Here is a 21,484-nt window from a genome sequence, read left to right on the forward strand (position 1 = left end):
GGTGTGACACCCCCAGGGGCTTCCCTGAATTCTCGGGTGGGGGTAGGCTGGGACAGCAAACCAATGCTCGACTGAGCTCAAAGGAGATGACAGAGCTCACCCTCGGACCCAGCTCCCCTGGGGGTCAGAGGGACGCCCGTGCCACAGATGGAGCCCCAAGTCTCATTGAGGCAGAGCCTGCAGGGGCCCTCAACTCACGAGGGAACTTAATCCCTTCCTTCCACATCAGCCCCTCTGTCTCTGTCTCTGTCTCTCTCAGTTCCCTCTCTCTCCCCCATCTCTCTCTCTGTCTCTCGTGTCTCTATCTCTGTCTCGATGTCTCTCTCCCTTTCTTTATCTCTGCCTCTCTTTATCTCTGTCTCTCTCACCTTCCCATCTTCTCCCCATATGCCCCATCTCTCTTTCTCTGTCTCCTCCCCCCACCCCCACCCCTGCCCCGGATCTGTGACTTCCTGCCTTAAAGCAACACCAAGTAAAATTACATAATATTTGGGGTAATGAAGCAGGTCCATGTGTTAGCAAGTCACACAGTGGCCGGGCGGTGCCTGGGCCCTGACACAGAGAGTAAGCTCCCAGCCCTCTTCCCCCTCGGGATCCTCCAGCCTGCTTCCACCCTGAGCTCTGGGCCTGGGGCAGCGAGAAACACCATCCAAAGGAATAGGCCCCCCTGGGGCCCCGTGGTCCATGTGGAATCAGGAGGTGTGGGATGCGGGGGGCTCAGCCCTAGGCCCCCGGTCTCCATGGAGGAACACAGAATAAGGATTTGAATTTCATTTACTTTTTCTGTCTTTTGGAATAAAGTAAATGTTGACCTTAAAAAGCGTAGCCTGGACTTTGCAGGGCGTCACTGCGGCAACTCGGGCCGAGGGGAGGACCTACCTTGCACTAGCGTCCCCTGCTGGTCAATCTGGAACACCGTGCTCGCCAACAGAGGCGGGAGCATGGTGGCCAGCATGGAGACGCCCACTGGGAACTCGGGGTCCTGCACCGTCAGCCTGAGCTTCACAACCACGCTTCCAGCCTGGAGAGACACGATCTGCACCCTCAGCTTCCCTCTTCTGTGCAAGTCAGACACCGCCGGTGGAAAGGAGTTTTCAACCTAGCCGGGGAGAGGCGACAGCTGCTCAGGTAGAGCAGGGCTTTCCATCAACTTCTTCAAAACTGTTAAGTGGGGCCCTGGGTGTGACTGATGAGTGAGACACAGAATCCATGTGTCCCCGCCATGACCAAGAGGAGGTGCCCAGCAACCAACCGTTCACGGCAGCCAGAGACACCCTCCAGCTCACTGCACCCGACCTGGGCCTCCCCTGGGACAGCTGGGCGGGGCCTGGTCAGTCTTTGTGAGAACTCCCAATGATCACTGTAATCAGGCTCCCGGTCAGCGGGCATTAGATGCACTGCCTACTCTCGGTGCCCTGAACATCGGTGTGAAGGTGATTTGTGTGAGAGAGACAGACAGACAGACTATTGGATTGACAGATGGATCAATTGATTAACCAAGAGGGGCCACGGAAGAACAATCCCATGGCTGTTTGGAGCTGTACCCCCCTTACTGGGCTTTATCCCCCAGGAAACCCACAGGCAGAGCCAGGTGCTCAGGAACGCCCATGCCCCAGCAAGGGAGACATGAGCCCCGCCTTCCCGCCACTCCATTCCTGCGCACACAAGTAAAATACCACGGAAAGGAGAGGGAATTCTCTAAGAAATTTCAAAAACTGATTCTTCCTGCAGGTGGACGCTGAGAGGCAACCCTCCTTCGATCTCTCATGTCTACACATCTTGCAAGTAGAAGGACTAACTACCCTTTTGTTCCAGAATATCTTTCCAAGATGTTTGTATGATGAACAGCCTTAGGAGAGAGAAAGATAGTGGCCCCCTCCGGAGCAAAGGGCAGACTGGTTCACGTCCGATATAATAAAGATAATGTCTCTTTCTGGGGCAAGCTTTCGGCAGGTTTGTTTGCAGTCTGTTACAAAACACTCAGGTTCCCTAAGCTTGGGGTTCCTCCCACCCATGACTTGCATATCACCCACCCAGGCCATTCCACATCACCCCCGTGGGACTTGGAGACCAGAGGGAAACTGGCACAAAAGTGATGCTCATGCCACCTGCTGTGCTGTGGGTAACAAAGTCCTTTGTTGCTGATCCAGGCAGCTCGTGTCGTCTGCCTGCACCCCTGGAACAGGAACAGGCTAACTTATTAGTTTGCAACAGGGGCAAAATCTTAGACCCTTGACAGTTCTGGATGGTTTGGCAGGTCACTTTTTTCTGCAATTCATCATCCAAGGATAGATAGTATTTGTCACTGACCTGGTTCTCCCAGGTTTCGTGCTGCTGTCTCCCTCTAGCCACATGGAGGAAAGGATGCCCTGATCACTGGCCAATGCTTCCTCAATTTGAAGCTGCTCCAAAGTAGGAAGACAGAACCCCCCCAAATCCCCCCAATCCCCCAGGTGGAAGGTTAAACAGAAAACCCAGCTGTACCATCAAGTGGTACAGCCCATCTGAATCAAAGGCACGTATTTCAAAGATGTTTTGGCCCCAAATCTAGATTGAGCACCCCCTAAAAGGAGGAGAAAACATTTGAGCAATTACTGCGGGATCTGGGCTGGCCCCTGAAGCCTGTGGTACCATGCCCTTGTGCCACAGCCGCGGAGCGGAGCTCAGCAGGAGAGGCCGGCTGCTGTGGGTTTCTAGCTGAGGACGCCCAAGAAAAGTTCCCTGTGTCTGTGCTCTGGCTTTACCTCGTGGAGCAGTTGTCGAGAAAAGTCCTGGTACTCGGGGCTGCCGCGGTCCAGCAGCTTCTCCGTCACGTTGCGGTCTAGGATCCTTACCGTGACTTGGAATACCTGGGCATCTGGGACAGACCATAACTTGTGAACTTATTATTCAAGCTATCCTGGTGGGTTTGCTTGAAGTCCATTACAGAAGATTTGGATTCTCTAAGCTTGGGGCTCCTCAGACCCATGATGTGAGCATCACCCACCCAGGCCATGCCACATCACCCCCAGGGGAATTGGAAGCCAAGTTCACTGAACTTTGGTGATCGAAAGCCACATGCTTTTCTGTCAATGTTTCCATGAAGCCTGTTGTTTGTAGGGGAAATATTTTAAAAGATAGTTTGAGGCATGAGTCTCAGATTGGGGTAGCCAAATGGGGGAAATCAACTACCTCTGTGCCAGGGGAAAGGAAACTCTTAACACAGACACACCCTTTGGCAGTCAGGGTAGGGACATCCATGGAACCAGGTACAAATGTCACACACAGTCCACACCGCAGGACTGGGATTCAACCAGCACGATCCAGCAATCCCTCACACAGTGTGGCCACTGGTTCCTCTGCCCTGTTCACAGCCATGGCCCAGCCAGGTCCTCACGCTGGCCCCACCCAGGCCCCCAACCCTCGAGTGACCGTCTCATCCCGATTTGCCCAGACTTTTGGGGTTTTCACACCGAAAAGACCCTCTGTCCCAGGCCAACAGGTAGAGCTGGTTATCCTATAAAGGAGGCGGCCTTTTCTTTGGGCATAAGCGAAGCTGGAAAGACTGAAGCTGGGACCTGGGAACATACATCCTTCATTACAGAGAATAAAACTAACATCCTGCAGTGACCTGACATTTCTGAACAAATCAGATCATAAAGGGTAGAGACCGTGTCATTGAAGGCCTGTTCATTCCATCCCTCACGAGAGAGACCCCCAGAGGGTCTTTCACACAACAATTTCTGCACGCTCTGAACCCCCAGACTGGGGACCCAACCTGCTCTGGTCCCTGGACCAGAATGTCTTGGAGCTCCACCGCCCTCCACCGACACTTCCACATCCATCCAGAGGCCAGGCCAGGAGAGAACTCCCACCATCTGTGCCTGACCTGACCGACGTCTACACCATCCAGGTACTGCCGTGACCAGGCAGAGGGGAAGCTGAATCACGGCACAGGACCAAAGTTGGCCCACGTGGCAGAGTCACAGGGGACATGCCAGCGCTGCCTTCTGGACGCTGGAATTCCCAGTTCATGCCTGAGTCTTGTTTGTTTTGGGAAAAAAAGGTCCTTCGTGGCACCCTTACAGCGGGCATTGCATTAGCTTTTCAAGTGTACCGTATGGGAAATGAGGCACGCTTCGTGAAGATTTTATGTGATGCTGGGGTCTTTGGTTTGGGGAAGTTATACAGACTCAGCCCTGTGGAATTAAATGTGGTAAAGGTCTTCCAATGTGTGCAAATCGCTGCCCTTTTCTGCTTTGTTACACTTTTTGCCTCCCTCTATTTGACTGCTCTGTGAGTCCTTCACGCTACAGAGAGAGGGGGTGCCACAGAGCCCTCGTCAGGTCAGGGGTCAGAGGAAGCCCCCAACAGGAGGGGATGTTGGTGGCAGGGGGGCCCGTGAGGGCCACGACCGCCGTGGTCCTGCTCCCACGGCCCCTGGGGAAGGGTGGGCCCAGGTCAATGACTACCCCTGCCCTGATTACGGGAAGAACAGTGGTTGGAATCACTGGGGCCAACGGAAATGGGACAGAAAGACAAACTCACAGGTAACGTGTGGATTTTGGGTGAGGGGGCTTACCGGTTCTGACAGTCAGCGCTGCGGTGACATGGGCCCCACACCTCTGGTAGCTGGTCTTCACCCCATAAAGCACCCCGGCCTCCAGCCCGGCCACCTCCAGGGTCGTGCCCCGGGTCCTGGCGCTCCTGAGTAGCTCCTCCCCCTTGTAAACCTGCACGTGGAAGGTGTGGCTCTGGGGGGAGTTTAAACTCCAAGATACATGAAAGCTGCTGCTGGTGACGTTGAGGATCATGTGGTCTCTGATGGGAGGGCAATCTGTGAGGGCACAGAGTGAGGAAGATGCAGGAAAGGTCAGAGAGAAGCAACAAAAGCACAAATCAACAGGGGGAACTACACAAATTCAAACGCTTCTGCACAGCAAAGGAAACCATCTACAAGATGAAAAGGCAACCCCCCAAATGGGAGGAAACATCTGCAAATCCCAGATCTGATAAGGAGCTACTAGGCAAAAGATATACGGAACGAGCACAACTCAGGAGCAAAAAAACAAATAATCATACTCAAAAATGGGAGAAGAACTTGAATAGATGTTTCTTGAGAGAAGACATACAAACGGCCAACAGGCACATGAAAAGGGCTCTAACACCACTAATCATCAGGGAAATGCAAATCACAACCACAGGGAGGTTCTAACACCTGTTACAATGGCTGCTATCAAAAAGACAAGAGATAGCAAGTGTTGGCGAGGATGCGGAGAGATGGGAACCTTTGTGCACTGTGGGTGGGAGTGCAAACTGGTGCAGCCACCAGAGAAAATAGTCCAGAGGTTCCTCAAAAAATTAAAAACAGAACTACCATATGATCTGGGAATTCCTCTTCTGGGTTGATATCCAGAGGAAACGAAATCACTCTTTCAAAGAGACTTGTGCACTCCCAGGTTCATTGCGGCGTTATTTACAATAGTCAAGATATGGAAACAACCTGAGTTGTTTTGCAGCTGTGGCCATTGCGATGTGTTATGGGCTGAACTGTGTTCCCCCAAAATTCGTACGTCGGAGTCCTAACCCCAGCCCCTGAGAGTGTGTCTGCATTTGCAGATGGGTCTTTAAAGAAGTAATTACATTAAGGTGAACTCCACAGGTGGGCCGTCAGCCCATCTGCCTGGTGTCCTTGTAAGAAGAGGAGACGAGGACACGGACACACGCAGAGGGACGGCCGTGTGAGGACACAGGGAGAAGATGCCATCTACACTTTCTACACCCCAAGGGCTGAGGCCTCCGGGGACCCAGCCCCGCCCACACTTGGCTCTCAGACTTGCAGCCTCCAGAGCTGCCAGAAGATAACTTTCTGGTGTTTAAGCCGTCCAGCCGGTGCTACTCTGTTGTGGCAGCCTGAGCAGATTAACACGTGGTGTGGTGTTTCTGTGCTGCGTTTATAAATATTGCCTCGACGCGATGTCAGAGGGCCCCGGGCTGTCCTGCTTCGCTTGATCTTCCGTACAAGCACTTCTCCTGTCGGCTAATTCATCACTCGGAAACAATGGCTCCCTCGGGGAAGCAGGGCCAGGAGTCAGGCTGAGGCTGTTTATGTTTTCACATCGAAATTATGCCTCAGGGAGCAGGACTCTAGCATAACAACCAATATATATTCTAATAGTTGAATAGAATTAAATCTCTTTTTTGGGAGAAAAATTCTGGCTCACAGCAGGCACCTGGGCAACATGAATTACATAAAAAAGTAGAGTGGCCCTCTATCCCGGCACCATAATTTTTCCATCAGAATTTGAGTTGTATAAGAAACAAGCCACGAGATTTTTTTTAATCTTCTGCAAAACCATAGTAAAGAAAAAAGAATTAAAAAATGTCTGAGGTTTCCCAAAGCCCCTCATGTAAGGATTCATAGGATATATGCTTTCTAGTATCATGAAAAAAATTCTGTCTTTCCAGACAAATGTGTATGCTTTCTTCCAGTAAAACGTAAAAACCGATACAATTCAACCCATTTCCCTTTTTGCCTTGGCCGCAAGAGGCTCCTAATTCCTGGAATTTGTAAATGTGAAATTATTTGGAAAAACAGTCTTTGAAGGTATGATGAAGTTAAGGATCTCGAGATGAGAATATCGTGGATTATCCAGGTTAGGCCTAAATGGAATCACAAATATCCTTATAAGAGAGACTCAGAAGATTTGACACACACACATACACAGAGGAGAAGGCAAGGGGAAGACGGAGCAGAGAGAGAACTGAAGATGTTGCCCTTGAAGATGCAGATGATGCGGCCACAAACCAAGGAATGCATGCAGCCACCGGAAAGCAGGAGAGGCAAGCACACATTCTCCTCCCGAGGCTGGGAAGGAACGGGGCCCTGCTGACACCTGGATTGGGGCCCAGCGATAACAGGTTCGAACTTCGGCCCTCCAGGACTGGGAGAGAATAGATTTCTGCTGTTTTAAACCAAGTTTGTGCCGTTTGTTACAGCAGCCCTAGGAAATGGCTCGACCTTACTACTCCCCTTCAACTAGATTTCAAGGCGGCTGCTGGCTGAACAGCACAATTGGTCGTAAAGTCGTCTGGGCTGCTGCAAAGCCAGCCGGCTTCTAACACAGGACAGCTAATCCCTCTTCTGCAGGACAGAGCTGGAGACATTTGAAACTGCAAACTGACTCTCTGTCTTCCTCCTAACCTGGATTTTAGCTCTTCGTCAGCCAGGACACCTTCTTCTGCTTGCCCTTCAGCTTCTCAACATTCCTCTTAAAGTGGCCCTAGAAAGTAACACTCAATTCTGGACTCTCTGTGTGACCCGCAGCCACTGCTCCTCTGGGGCCCTCTCCATCCCGCAGCATGAGCTAAATCCAGGACGTGACTTTTGTCTCAGTGAAGCACCTGGGACTCCCCGTGTCTGTGAGTCTGGGCCCCAGTTTCTCGGGCAGCCCTGACCCCACACTGGTGGAGCAGGAAGGCTGTGCTCCCCCACGAGCTCTCCAGGCCAGGCGCTGCTCCTTTTCTCCCCTCAGGCTCCTCGGCCTGACACCTGACCCTTGTAAAGGGAGAAGTGCTGAGGATTCGAGCCAAGATTCTGAGCATTCAGTTGTTGAAAATCTGATTGGAGATGAGGAATGAACTTGAGCGGCTACTTCCTGCCGGCCCTGCCCTCGCCGAGCCACAAGTTCAGGAGACGTTTCTTTATGGGGCTGAAGAGCTATTAGGTTCCAGCCGGGAAGGGGACCGTGTTGAAGAGAGTTAGGATGACCCCTGAAGACACTTCCACTCCATCCTAAAAGCAGAGTGTGTTCCTGGAACTTTAAGAGTGAACAGTGCAATATTCCTTACTGGTTTTGCTTTGTGCAAGAATCCAGCTGCCCTGTGTGTCATTAACTGGGTGACTAATTTCACAAGAAAAGCCTCTGAAATTTGGGCTGTATTTTCCACCGTCTTCTAGCTCTCTGCTATTCCAGCAGATGCTCATTTATATTAGCTTCTAAATTTAAAACACATGCTGTTTCCCTTAGCACGATGCCATGGAATTCACTCTCAATTTCTAGTCTGGAAACACTGATTTATCTTTCCTGCCCTATTAGAAGTGACATCGGGGTGGCACAGCTTTCCCGAGGATGTTTAGCTGTCCGGCCACCCTTTATCTTGAAGGAATCTTGCAACTCCTCGTGGCAGAGTGGGCTGACAACATTCCTAACTGTAAATAGGGTCGAATGTGTTTTCAGATTACGGACCAGCGTATTTTCCATAACCGTATTCCAACTTTCTATTCTCATTGATGGGCCTGGACCCTCCCCCTGAAGGCCCCCGTCCAGGAGACCTGGGATGGTTGTCAGGGGCTTCTGTGCAAAGCTTGTGGGCGCCTGTTCACTTGGAGGATGATGCATACTTCTATCAGACTCTCAAAGTCATGAGGCCAGTAGAGGAGCATTTTGTTGCCAGAGGTGGGGCTGGTAGGCTCATTTTTTTTAAACATCCAGAGACCCTAGGAATAGCCACCACTGAAACTTCCCTTTTCATTGACCGATAACAAATATTTGTTCAGTGCTGACCATTTGCCAAGATCAATGACTCATTGGCAGTGCCCAGGGGACAAGGCCTGTCCCTCATGCTTCATCCTGGGGGAGGCAGAACATTCCAGTGGGCGATGACTGCCCGTGGGCCCTTCCTGGTCCTCCAGTGGTGCTGGGAACCAGCCCTCCACCCGTCGCCCGCGGTAGTGAGAAGAGTCAGTAAATAAGAACCTGAGACTTATTACCCTGGTTGGGTGCTGGATCACCAGAGAAAAAGTTCCACTGCTCCAGAAATCTAATCAACTCTTGATTCTATGCACAGCTGAAGGAGGATGGGGCGTGACCACTTGGCCGCACAGCCCCGTGACAGATGGCAGCCTCTGGAGGATGCAGCGTGGTGGCTGAGGAATGGGAGTAGATCGCCCAAAGTCGCAGTGGTGCCCCCAGCCACGAGCTGCTGGGGAAGGTGGCTCAGGCCGGGGGTCTGGGGCTAACTAACAGCGTGGACCCAGTTCATCTATAGAGAACCAGCTTTGGGGCCTTGTGCACCTGTGTTATCTTCCTTTGCCTCCACTTTCTCTTCTGAAAAATGAGCACAATAAGGGCAGCTGCCTCCTGGGTGGCTCTAAGGATTAAATGAGCTGGTACCATAAAGTGTTTAGAACCGAGCCTGGTGAGGTAAGTGCTAATAAGTTTTTGGCTGTTTTATTATTGTGAACTCATGGAGGGCCGTCACTGTTATGTTCCTTTAGAGGGGCAAGGACACATGCATTAAATTAGTAGTTCAAACTCGGTTAGAACAATATTCTCCATAACACTTCGCAACATTAGTGAAAGTTCTGGTTTTCACAGCACAATTGTTGGACGCGACCTAAACGCCCCCCAGGAGGGAAAGAGCTGAGAGCATTACGTCATTGCTGCAGAATACCGTTATTACTCAACCATTGAAAGTCCTAATTATGAAGACCACGTTGCTTCTAAGAGGGCAGAGGACAAAATTGCATGTATAGCAGGATTTAAATCGGGTAAAAACCTGGACGGGAACAAGGAAAAATAAAACAATTTGCTGGGGTGCTGAGATCGGGGGTGGCTTATCCTCCCGCTGTCGTTTGTGGTCTCAGTGATAAAGCGGATTCTGGAATAAGCAGAGAACGTGTTCGCGGCCGAATGGAATAGGCTGTATCTGCGTCTCAGCTGAGCTGCGTGACAGAACGTGCTGAGTCCGCCAGACTTCTGTCTGCAGCCTCCTCTCCTGCCAGCCCCTGCCTGTAGTCTGCAAGCAGTTGTCCTGGGGGGCCTGGCGTCTGCCTGTCAGATGCACCATCCCCACCATGCCCACCGTCCCACCACCCCTGCCTGCTCCCAGAGACCTGCCCGAACAGTTGTCTCCCTGTGCCTGTCTTGCCCCAAGTCAGTTAGCTTGGGATCAGCTGCTACACATCATAGGCAAGCCCACACAACCGGCTCCACCCCGTCAGGTGTGCCCCTCATGTAGAGAATGCCTGTGGTACCTCAGACCCAGGCTCCTTCACCATCTTTGCTCCTCCACCCTAGTGTCTGCGCCTAATCCTCAAGGTCATCACAAGGCTCAGACAGCCAATGGAGCCTCAACCATCACAGGCCCGTGCCCAGCCTGGTCTCAGCAGGGCCTGTAACCCTTAAGCAGTCGTCCCGACTCTCGTGGAAACTTCTGCTGTATCTCATTGGCTAAGGTGAGTCACAGGACCACCCTACCTGCAAGGCAGGTGGCGAAAGGTAATCTTTTTAGCTGGGCACATTTCCACACAAAACTCAATCCAGGTCTGTCACTGAGGAAGGAGTCTGCCTCGACTCCTCTCATCTACTCTCCACCCAGCAGCACAGTGCCCCTGGCACAGGGGCGTCAGCTCACACCGCCTACTGCCGGTGGCCGTCCAGAGCTCCCGGGTGACTCACAGCACCATCCCCCAAACGTCCTCACTGCTCACCACCTGCTGCTGAGGCCACGAAGAGAGGGGAACACACCTCGTGGAGGAGCAGAACGCCACTCGTGCAGTAGGAAGGAGGTTTGGGGAAGAAAGCAGTCACATCTGAATCTGAATCTGTGGGTGCCTGTACGTTAGGGGTTCTTCACCTGGATAGGGGACGGAGCAGATGTCAGGGCTCCAAAAATTGAGATGAGAAAAACGATCTTTATTTTCACTGACCTCTAAGTAAAACGTAGCCTTTCCTTCGGTTGTGACTTTGGTACCCACAGAAGGTCTCGTATCACAGGACAACGTGGCACATCTCAAAGTGTCACCTGTGCTCATCACTCCCATTGCTAAATGCTGTGATTTGATAAATGAATGAAGGTGCACGTGGATTACAAGTCTGGGTTCTCCCAGAAGCAGGTTCTGAGATGAGGGTTCCAAAGCAGGCGGCTTGTTTGGGAAATTTGGGCAGAAGAGGGTGACACAGGGAGAGGAAGGTGACACTGAGGGGTATGCTATTCAGATGGTGCCAGAGTGGGCGACAGGAGCTGGACCCCTCAGAAAACTTTGGGATGTGATGCCTCACCCACCTCCCCTCCCCCAACGGGCGAGGGAGTGAGGGCTGGGGGGCACAGAGCTGCCAGCTCCAGTGATGGGCAGTTGACCAGAGAGGGTGGGAGGAGACAGTGTGGCTACCGATGGCTGTGTCACCCATTGGGGGTTGTAAGGTTTTGATGACTGAATCTCAGTCTGGCAATTTGCTCTGTTGTCCTGTGTGTTCTGTGCTCTTGGCAACATTCCATGGGGAGACCCATTGGCTTCACCAGATACTCAAGGGATGAGGCACCATTAAACGGACGGGCCTGCCCCCGAGCCAACTGTGGTTCATAGACAACCCAGAAGAGGGGACATTGCAGTGGGGACCACCGGATGCTAATCAGCAGATCCAGCCCGTGGGAAAGTCTGCTGAGCAAAGGGGAGCCAGACCTTCCAAGAACTATAGGAGGAAACGGAGAGATGGAGGCGGAACCTCCAGATTCCAAAATTAAGTAACTTACGTGACATCCTCACGACTTGTTGGATGTGACGTAAATTGCAAGTCAAACAAACGTTAAAAATCTATGATAATGATGTGACAACTAGAAATTTCAACAGACTGGATGTTTGAGGACATGAAGGAACTATGGTTTTGGTTTTTTAAGGATGATATGATATGGTGCTGTGGGTTTTTTAAAACATCGCTTTCTTATTATCTCTTAGAGGTGCATTCTGGAATACTGACTGATGAAGGGATCTCAAAATAATGGTGCTGGGGGAGGGGAGAGCGGTGGGGACAGCGATAAAGCCAGGCGGGCCGGAGGGATCTTCCTATTATTCATTACACTCTTCTCTCTGTGTTCATATTTGTCTGCAATTTTCTAGAGTAGAAAGTTAAAAATCCCCGTGGCCTTACCACGTCTGCACATGTGGGCCCTGCCTGTTGGCCCCTCGTCTCTGACCCCCTCCTCTCTGCTCCATCCCCCCCAGCCTCCCTGTTCAGTTCCTGGGTTCCACCCAGCACGTGCCACCAAGGGGGTCTTGACCTGACTCTTTATACTAGATGCCTGTGGCTGCTGTAACCAATTATCACAAATTTAGTGGCTTAAAACAGGAGAAATTTACTCTCACAGTTCTGGTGGCCAGAAGTCTAAAACCGAGGTGTTGGCAGGACTGCATTCCTTCTGGAGGGTCCAGGGGAGAACCCATTTCCTTCCTTTTCCAGTCTCTAGAGCGCCTGTCTTCCCTGGCTGGCGGTTCCTTCTCCACCTTCTCAGACGGTGGTGTGGCATCTTCTTCCGTGTCTGCTTCCCCGGTCACGTCTTCTCTCTCTGACTCTGACCCTCCCGCCTCCCTCTTTGAAGGACCCTTGTGATGACTTTGAGCCCACCTGCATTACCCAGGATCATCTCCCATCTCTAGATCTTTAGCCTAACTCCATCTGCAGAGTCCCTTTAGCTGTGTAAAGAATCCCAGTTACAGCAATACCTGGAGCATAGGAGGTGCTCGTTAAAATGTGTCGCATGAGTGAATGAATGAATGAATGAACCCTACCCTGACCCTCGCCGCCCCATCCATGCAAGCTGAAGGTTCCACCTGCTCCTTCCTCTTCTGCTCCCCGTCCCAGCTGCCAGCCAGGAGCCTGCACCTGTGGCCCCACCCGCCTGGAGACAGCCCTGCAGGCCTTCCCTGAGCCACTCTCGGGCCACGGGAGCAGCTGCAGATGACCATCATCTCCAGCTGGGGAAGCCTTGCAGGGCGGGGGAGAAGAGATGTCCAAGGGCAGCTTCCCAGGGGAGAGAAGGCTTGAACTGGGTCCCAGAGCTGCAGAAATTAGCCAGGATCTCTCCCATCGCACACAAATATGCTTTGACATCACCCGTCTTTTAAAAAGAGCCACCTGGGCATCCACACCTCCTCCAGGTTCTGCTTGACTTCTCTGAGCCTCTTCGTAGTAAATGTCTGTACAGGATTGCCTGTTCTTGACTCCTGGCTGCTGTCTTTCATACTCTTCTTCCTGCCTCACTCTGTCTCCTTTGCAATCCCCTCCTCCTGTACTGATTCTAAATATTGGGGTTCCTCGGCCCTGGGCCCTTCTCTCAGCCTTGCCCGTAGTTTAAATGTCACCTGGACACTGACAACTCCTGATTTACGTAGGCAACCCAGCCCCTGAGTTCCAGCACCAAATACCCGACTGAGTCAGCATCCTGGCGTCTCCACTCAACTTCAACTCCGTCTCAGTTTAAACCACTATTGTCAAAAATAGTCAAAACAGGGCCAGCCCCATGGCCGAATGGTTAAGTTTACACGCTCTACTTTGGCGGCCCGGGGTTTCACTGGTTCGGATCCTGGGCGTGGACCCAGCACCACTCATCAGGCCATGCTGGGGCAGCGTCCCACATGGCACAACCAGAGGGAGCTTCAGCTAGAACATACAACTATATGCTGGGGGGCTTTGGGAGAAGAGGAAGAAGAAGGAAAACAAAGACGCTTGGCAACAGATGTTAGCTCAGGTGCCAATCTTTAAAATAACAATAATAATAATCCTGGTCTCCCCCAAGTCATTCAGGAATCACTGTCTAGTCAACTGTCCAACCAAGACACGTGCATGCTGCCATATGTCCCCCTTCCTCTCCTGCGTCTAATTAACTGGTAACCCCAGGGACAGTCCAGGGTACTCCTGTGGCCCCAGTGTTAGTATTAGTCACCTCCCTTTCACTCTCAAAGGGGTCCAGATTTAGACAATAAATTATTCAGGCATCCCCCTTACACACCATGCCTGACAGGCATCTGTCGTGTTCTCTACCGAGTTTCCAAGCGCAAAGGTACCATCTATTCATACGTGTTTCCATTACCAGCATCCAGCACAGTGAATGGCACAGAAATCAACATCGGTTAAATCAAAAAATGAATGCAGCGGTCAGCCCAGTGGCCGAGTGGTTAAGTTCGCATACTCCACTTTGGTGGCCCTGACGTTCACCGGTTTGGATCCTGGGCACAGACCCAGCACACCGCTCATCAAGCCGTGCTACGGTGGCATCCCACATAGAAGAAGCAGAAGAAGGACTTACAACCAGGATACACAACTATGCACTGGGGCTTTGGACAGGGGGAAGAAAAAGGAGAGAAAAAAGAGGAAGATGGGCAACAGATTTTAGCTCAGGGCCAATCTTCCTCGAAAAAGAAAAAACAAAGCTTGTGAGTTCAGAGATAAAGGCAAGTGAAGTGCATTTAAAAAAAATACAGGAATAGCATGCCTTGAGATCAAGGATGTTCAAAAGAACTAAATGACTCTTGTCTGCCCATGAGCCAGTGGTACCCTCTTTGTAAGAAGAGAGGATCTCTGTGGACCCTCTGGCCTGGAAAGTTCCTTAAGCCATTCCTATGCCATCTGGGAGAGCCCACTCGCTTACCTTCACACGTGCGGTTCAGCCTCTGGGGAGACGAGATCGGTGACTCCGGGTGACAGAGGCACTGGTATGAGCCCTCCACGTTTAAACACAGCTCCCTTCCAGAGCAGGCATTGAGTTCGTCGTAGAAACATTCATTTGTGTCTATTGAAAAGGAGAAGAGTTGAGTCGTAACCTCTTGGTCATTCTCATTAACCTCCAAACGTGTGTCACATGAGCTGAGGACCGGGCAGTGGTCCTCAGGGCCCTCTTGAAGCCCTGTCTTAGAGAGCCTGCAGACACACTGGCCTCCTTCCTTCGAGCAGCCGGCCCCCGTTCCAGGGCGTGTGGCACCCTCGCTAGCAGCCGTCATGCATGCTTGGGCAGCTGCTGTTGCCAGAGCAAACTGCTTTGGGGCTGCACTGAGTCCGAAGGGTCATGAAACGCTGGAGTCCAAACATCCCACTCAAGAATTCATCTTGAGGATGGGCAGTTTTCTGGACTGAGAAAGAGAACAGGGCAGCCCCGATGTCAGAAGTGGCCTGACGTTCCTAGCGGGGCCCTGTTACTCTCCCATCAGACACAAACAAGCTCAAAGAATGCCACTCAGGCCAGGCTCCTCCAAGACCAGGAGAAAGTGAGACAAAGCAAAGCCGCTTCATGTTTTCATCTAAGCCAGACGGAAAAAAGACCACCATGTCACCCACAAAATACTACTCCCCTCTCTTGGCTAAAATGAGTGACTATTAGATCTCTGCCACTTATAGCTTATCTTCATGCTAGTGTCCCCTCCCTCTAGATAAAATTCATTGAGATACCCAATCACAGAATTGCGCTTGCTTTCTGACAGCATCCAATCTGGAACAAAGCCCCTTCCTTAGACCCTCCCCCAAACCGCCCCCTCAAGGCGTCATCCCCCAACAGATTCTCTCCAGCGCCCTCCCACTGAGCCGACCCGCCTTCCTGAGTGTGCCTTCCCCCACTGTGTTCAGTCATACACCCAACGTGTTCCCCTCCGGGCAAGCTCCTGTGCTCTCTGGACAAACGGCCTTGGCAGAACAGACAAGGCACGCTCTGCGCTTGCTGCCACCACGCAGTTTGGTCTTCGAGCCCATTTGTGGATTTTGCAGGGAATTAAATGCAGTCACTAGAGCTTTCACGGGCTCCAGACCCCGACATCACTGTGTGTGACCTTCAGTGTCATAGGAGGAGTTTCCCCAGCAAAGCAGCCATCCCCCTCCCTGCCCAGGGAGCAGCTGCCTCCAGCTGTGGGAAAGAAAGTTCTCCTGGGGGCCAGCCCTCTGCTCATACACTGTCCACAGCCGCTCTTGTACCACATGGCAGAGCCGAGCAGCTGAGACAGAGGCCGTGCGGCCCACAGCCAAAAGTGTTTACTGCCTGGCCCTTTTCAGAAGAAGTTTGCTGACACCTGACATGGACAAAAAAGAAGAAGAAGAAGAAAGAGAAGAAGGAGGAAGAGGAGGAGGAGGGGGAGGAGGAGAAGAATAAGAAGAAAGACCAGGTAATTTCTTCTAGAAACAAGGCCACATCTGTGTGCTTTACGAAGTTCAACTTGGTACACTTCTGCTGTCTAGGTACAAGAATGTTCTTGGAGAGGGTGGGAAAGAGGCAAGAGGGAAATTTGGGAACCCAAGGGTTGGAGAAACAAGGCCTTGAGTTGCTCTGGGCTCCATTCTCCAGCGCCTGCCTGGATGGCAGGGGCAGGAGACGGCGTGGAGGAGACCCAGGAGGGAGGTGGGGGGCATGGTGAAGTTAGAGCAAAATCACTTCTCAAAATCTCTGCTTCAGAACTTGGAGTTTCAACCCGGTTTGAGCCAGAATGAGCTGTAGATGGGGCAGTCCACCCCTCGCCTGCTGGATTGTCGCCCTACTCCTGTAGCCCCCGCCCCAAGGGGAGGACCCCGGAGAAGGACTACCTTGCACCTGGATGCTGATCACTTCGTAGACGCGCCTCACGATGCCGTCCAACATGGCGGACACATTGGCCACCGGCACCGGCCGCGGCAGGCCCAGCAGCAGCCAAGACACTGTGGTCGAGGTGTCCCCACCAGCCGACCACAGGTGGTGGACAGCAGAGTCCATCGGCCACAGGGCACTGGTGACCTGTGAAGCCAGAGTCAGAGGGTCACGCAATGTGAGGGCGTCCCCATGGGACAGACGGGGAAACTGAGGCCCGGAGAAGTTAAAACCAATTACACACACACACACGCCACTCTGCTCTGCAGAAAAGAACTGCTACAATATTTTCACGTCTGTCGTCATCCCCATAGTCCTGCAGACCAGATTATAAATACTTCTGCAACACCGGTTGTCATGAATTGAATTGTCTCCCCACCCCGCCAAAAAAAATTCCTGTGTTGAAGTCCTTACCCCCAGTAGCTCAGAATGTGCCCTTATCTGGAAATAGGGTCATTGCAGATGTAATTAGCCAAGATGAGGTCATCAGGGTGGGCCTTTGTCCAGGATGACTGGTGTCCAGAGAAGAAATTTGGGTACAAGAGACAGACAGTGATAGAAGGAAATGATGCGAGGACACGGGGAGAAGACAGACGCCTATGAGCCAAAGAGAGAGGCCTGGAACAGACCCTTCGCTCACTGCCCTGGGAGAACCAGCCCTGCCCACACCTTGACCGCAGACGGTCAGCGGTCAGCAGAGTCCAGAACTAAAGACAATAAACATCTGTCGTGAAGAGCCCCGGCCTGTGGTGCTTTGTTACAGAGGCCCAGGAAAAGTCACTGGTCAACCCCAGGGTCCCCCCGTCCCCACCCTCACAGCTGACGTGGAGAATTAGATCTGGAATTAGAGAAACAGACGGTGAAGCCACGGCCTCACGTTGTACACATCTGGTTCTTTTTTGAGGTTTAATGATCCCTTCTCTCGTTTCGTATGCATTCTTTTTGCTCCAGCTGAATATCTCGAAGTCTCAAGATATCATTTGCCTGGAGCAGCCAGGCAGGTCTACCTGACCGCCTGGGCGGAAGAGCATCCCAGAGCAGGCTTGGCCGGCAAACCCCAAGTCTCCACGGGGAACCAGAAAGGGGGTTGGCAGGGGTCCTCCTCGGCAGACGCGAACCCCTTCACAGGAGGAGAAACAGGTCGTCCGTAATTCAGGAGGAGGACAGAGACCAACCCCAGCCTCACGGAATCCCTGAGTCCAGGAGCCCAGCTGTGGGCAGGCCCCTCCTGCTTGGAAGGAACTCTCTGCCTTCTGGAGAAACAAAACCCAGACACTCATGAAGAGAACGGCAGACACGAGACAATAATAATATTTCAAATACCAACAACCACAGCAACTCGGAACCTCCCCAGGTCAGCACCATTTTAAGCTCTTTTCATGTACTATTTAAACCTCATGGCCACCGACTCAGGTAGGATTCTGATTATTCCTATATAACGGAGGAGGTCTTTAAGGCACAGAAAGGTTATGTAACTTGCCCAAAGCCACACAGCTGATGAGTGGCAGCCCTGGGATTTGAATCTGGGCAGTCTGGCTCCATAGCTTTGTTCTTACCGGCCAGTTGGACAACCTGAGTCCCCCAACAAGCTAAGACAAAAGTCACTTCCAGCCAGGGCAGCTAAGGAGGCTTCTGAGTGAAGATGACATTTCAGAATTCTTCTCTAGCCGCTTTACTGGATGGCCCAGAGCAAGGTGAGCGTGTGTGCCGTCTGTTCTGGGCATGCCCCGGCCGGCAGGCCTAAACACGAAGGAGGGCCCAGCTCTGGGTCCGGCACCACGGTGGGAAACATCTATGCGTCTGAGGGTCAGGCAGGAGCAGCTGGCACAGCATGCGGGGCCCAGTGCAGAAGGAAAATGTGGGGCCCCTGATTCAAAAAGCATTAAGCCTTTCGAGAGGCAACCGCAGAGCATTCAGCCAAGTGTGGGGCCCTTCTGAGCATGGAGTGACTGCATGGGGCCCTCGCCTGTGGCCAGCCCTGAGGTCAGCCCACCGCCTGGGAAAGCCGCCGTATGGTGACGAGCAATGCCCTGTCCGCCGCTGGGTTCCCCAGCATGTGGGGACAAGCTGGTGGGAAGGGCCCACTGAGGTGTCAGAAAGGGTGAGTTGTGGCCACAGCAGAGGCTTCCACTAGGGGTGGTGTTGCCCTCAGGGGACATGTGGCCATTTTTGGTTGTCCAGCTGAGCATGTTTCTGGCTTCCTATGCGCAGAGGCTGGGAATGCTGGGCAAATCCTCTGATGACAGGCGGGGCACAGCAAAGAGCCAGGCAACCGCAAACACCCACAGGGCCGAGGCAGAGGACCCCCATCCAGAGGTCCCACCCCAGCCCCTCCTGGGGCGCCTGCCGAATTCCGCAGAGCGGGAGCTAGAGCCTTGGGGATCGGCGAGCGAGGTTAGTGAGGGCGCAGCGCTGCGGCCGAGGCCGTCTACACAGGGGCACCATTTGGATTAAGCAACAAGCTGTTAAAAGGTTGGGGGTCCTGTGCTCTCTATGTGGCTTACAACGCTATGCACCTCAAAACGCATCACACCGCACACTTCCACGGGTGCGTTTTGTTGCTCGTAAATCATACCTCTTTAACATTGTCTTTTTTTTAAATTAAGAATTCATGTTGGGTTCAGAGTCATCATTTTGGGGTCACTCGTGGAACTCCTCCCAGGCCCCCAGTTCCCAGCCTGTGTCAGCCTGGGCGGCCCACAGGCACGCTGTCCTCCTCACCTACCATGGAGTGCAGAAGGCGCATGTGGTTCAGGAGCCTGGGGTCCACCTGCTGGAGCTCCTCGAAGTCCATTTTCACCAGGACGCTCACGTTGTACCAGAAGCTGGCCGGGCTCCTCTCCGCAGCTGCAGGAGGGTGCACGCTCATGAGTGACAGGCCCGGGACAGGGTGGGCCAACCGAGGCCTGATAAAGAAATCTGCCACCACCTCCTGCCCTTTGTTCCTCTTATATAGATTCCTATATATAATGTATGTTATTGTATATAATGTAAACCAGACAATACTGTGTATAATACATGATACGTAATGTATATACTGTAATGCATACAGCATAACAGTATAATTAATATATAATGTATACAATACCTTTATACTTATTATATATTAATATATGTTATTAATGATCACTTATACTATTACTTTATACTAAACTAATAGAGCATATGCAACCCCTGTAATATATATTGCATATGGCATATATGTCTTTCCCTAGCTTTGAACCTTGACCAACCCGTTCTCCTGGGGGCAGCCCACGGTCAAGAGCAGAACTTTCCAGACCAGACAGGCGTGCACTGAGGGCCAGGCCCCGGACCTGGCCCACAGGTGCTATGAGAGGGATTTTGAGTCTCTGTGGGGCTTCTGGCCTCCCAGTACGACACAGTTCAGCTTCCAGCCAGCTCCGCCCGGAGTGCCCAGGCCCCAGGAGACAAACGTGGGGGATTTGGGTCATTGCTACACCAGGATGTCTTCCCTCTTCAGAGCACCTGTGAACACTCTTCTCTCCCTGAGGTTTCTGTGACTGGATTTTGAGGAAGACATCACCCAGGCGTGGAATCTGCCCGTGCACGCGGCTCCCTGTGAAGCCAGCTGACCCACTCCTCCCCGACCTCCAGCCGCTCAGGGCCGGGCCCCATCCCACGCTCAGCTGGCTAACTGGATATCTCCTTTGCTGCAGGTCTCAGGCAAGAGAGGACCTCAGCCCTACCTGGAGGCACGGGAGACACGCAGTGGTGGCCCCTCGATGAGGGGCAGCACTTCTGAAGTCCGGGACAGTCGGCGTCCAGGGTGCACAGCGAGCTAGGCGCTTCCAGTCCCACTGTTGGGCAGACCCCGGGTCTCGATGCAAACTCCCGGGACCGATTCAGGGCTGGGGGAAAATTGAGCAGCAGTTAATGATGTTGGCAGTAAAAACCTCGGTGAGATATGCAGGCGCGGACTCGGGCTGCCTCTTGGTCCCGGATCATGCCTGCAGCCGGGAGGCGCACGGTGTGGCTTCCCGAGGGCCGTGTCCAGGCCTGGGTGGTGCCTCACAGGTCCTGCAAAGCAGCCCCCCAGGGCATTTGCTTTGACTTTCATATAGTCTGACCATCTTTTCTCGAAGGAGGACAGCTTCTGCTGGGGTCCTGGGTGTCCCCTTTCCTCTAGGCCTTAGGAGTCCAGGTACAGGGGCTCCACCAGCCCTTAGAGTGCCCCTTGATGCTCAGTGTCCTGATAGCTCACTCACTCACCAACTCACTCACTCATTCATTCATTCATTCAGTATTTACTGAGTACTGGATATAGATGAGACATGGCACTGGGTGCCTGGGACTCAGCAGTGGACAGAGGCAAAGTCCCTGCCTTCAGGACACTTAGATTCCAGTGGACAGAGGCCATGTGCAAGTAGACCTACAGGTCAGACAGGATGAGAGCCGCAGGGAGGAAAGCAGGGCCCGGGGTGGGGAGGCAGGGAAGGCCGCCCTGGAGAGGCGAGTCTGTGGCCCTGGGGGTAGAGGGCAGCCCCGCAGACACCATCATATCATCACGAGGCAGGAGGGTGCCCACCCTCCAATGGAGAGGAGGGGCCCTGTGGCCTGGGTGGGCGAAGTGGGTGAGCTGGTGGATGGGGCAGCAGAGAAACCCAGACCGTGTCCAGGTGGGAGTCCTGGGGGTTTCGGGCAGTCTGGTGGTGAAGGGGTGCCCTGCCCAGACCCTCAGATTACTCTGAGTAGCTCTGCGTCCCCATCTCTCTTGACCCTCAGGCGCCCCGTCGGGGCTGGAGCTGTCTCACTCTGTACGAAAGGCCCCAGGTGCCTGGAGTTTTGCAAACCCCTTTCCCTCCCCACGACCGGCCAATGCCTCTTCCTCCGCTCCTTCCCATCTCCTGTCCTGCTTCCCTAGGGCATTCACGGCATGCTCTGGCTGCTGGAGAGGGTGGGTGCCCAGCTGAGAGCTGACTGTGATGGTCCAGGTGAGAGATGGTGGAGGCTGGACCAGAGTGATGGGTGGAGGCACGGGAAGCCTCAGATCCTGGGTGTATTTAGCTGGAAGCTTCAGGATGTGCTGACAGATGGGATGGGCATGTAAAAGAGGGAGAAGCTTCAAGAAGCCTCCGAGGCTTCCGCCTGGGCATCTGCTGGC

General features: G+C 52.9%; 1 protein-coding gene across 1 annotated transcript in view; it reads right to left on the bottom strand.

Moving 5' to 3' along the window:
- Positions 1-21,484, bottom strand: part of UMODL1 (uromodulin like 1) — a 62,239-nt gene that overhangs the window by 30,837 nt on the left and 9,918 nt on the right. Inside the window, exons 3-9 of the mRNA XM_046651742.1 lie at positions 20,070-20,231; positions 19,088-19,209; positions 16,323-16,509; positions 14,410-14,550; positions 4,562-4,816; positions 2,745-2,857; positions 880-1,099 (exon numbers count right to left, since the gene is read on the bottom strand). Of these exons, the coding sequence (XP_046507698.1) occupies positions 880-1,099; positions 2,745-2,857; positions 4,562-4,816; positions 14,410-14,550; positions 16,323-16,509; positions 19,088-19,209; positions 20,070-20,231 (1,200 nt within the window). The remainder of the gene's footprint in view (positions 1-879; positions 1,100-2,744; positions 2,858-4,561; positions 4,817-14,409; positions 14,551-16,322; positions 16,510-19,087; positions 19,210-20,069; positions 20,232-21,484) is intronic.

The sequence above is a fragment of the Equus quagga genome, unplaced genomic scaffold (genome assembly GCF_021613505.1).
Source record: "Equus quagga isolate Etosha38 unplaced genomic scaffold, UCLA_HA_Equagga_1.0 73442_RagTag, whole genome shotgun sequence".
Taxonomy (NCBI): domain Eukaryota; kingdom Metazoa; phylum Chordata; class Mammalia; order Perissodactyla; family Equidae; genus Equus; species Equus quagga.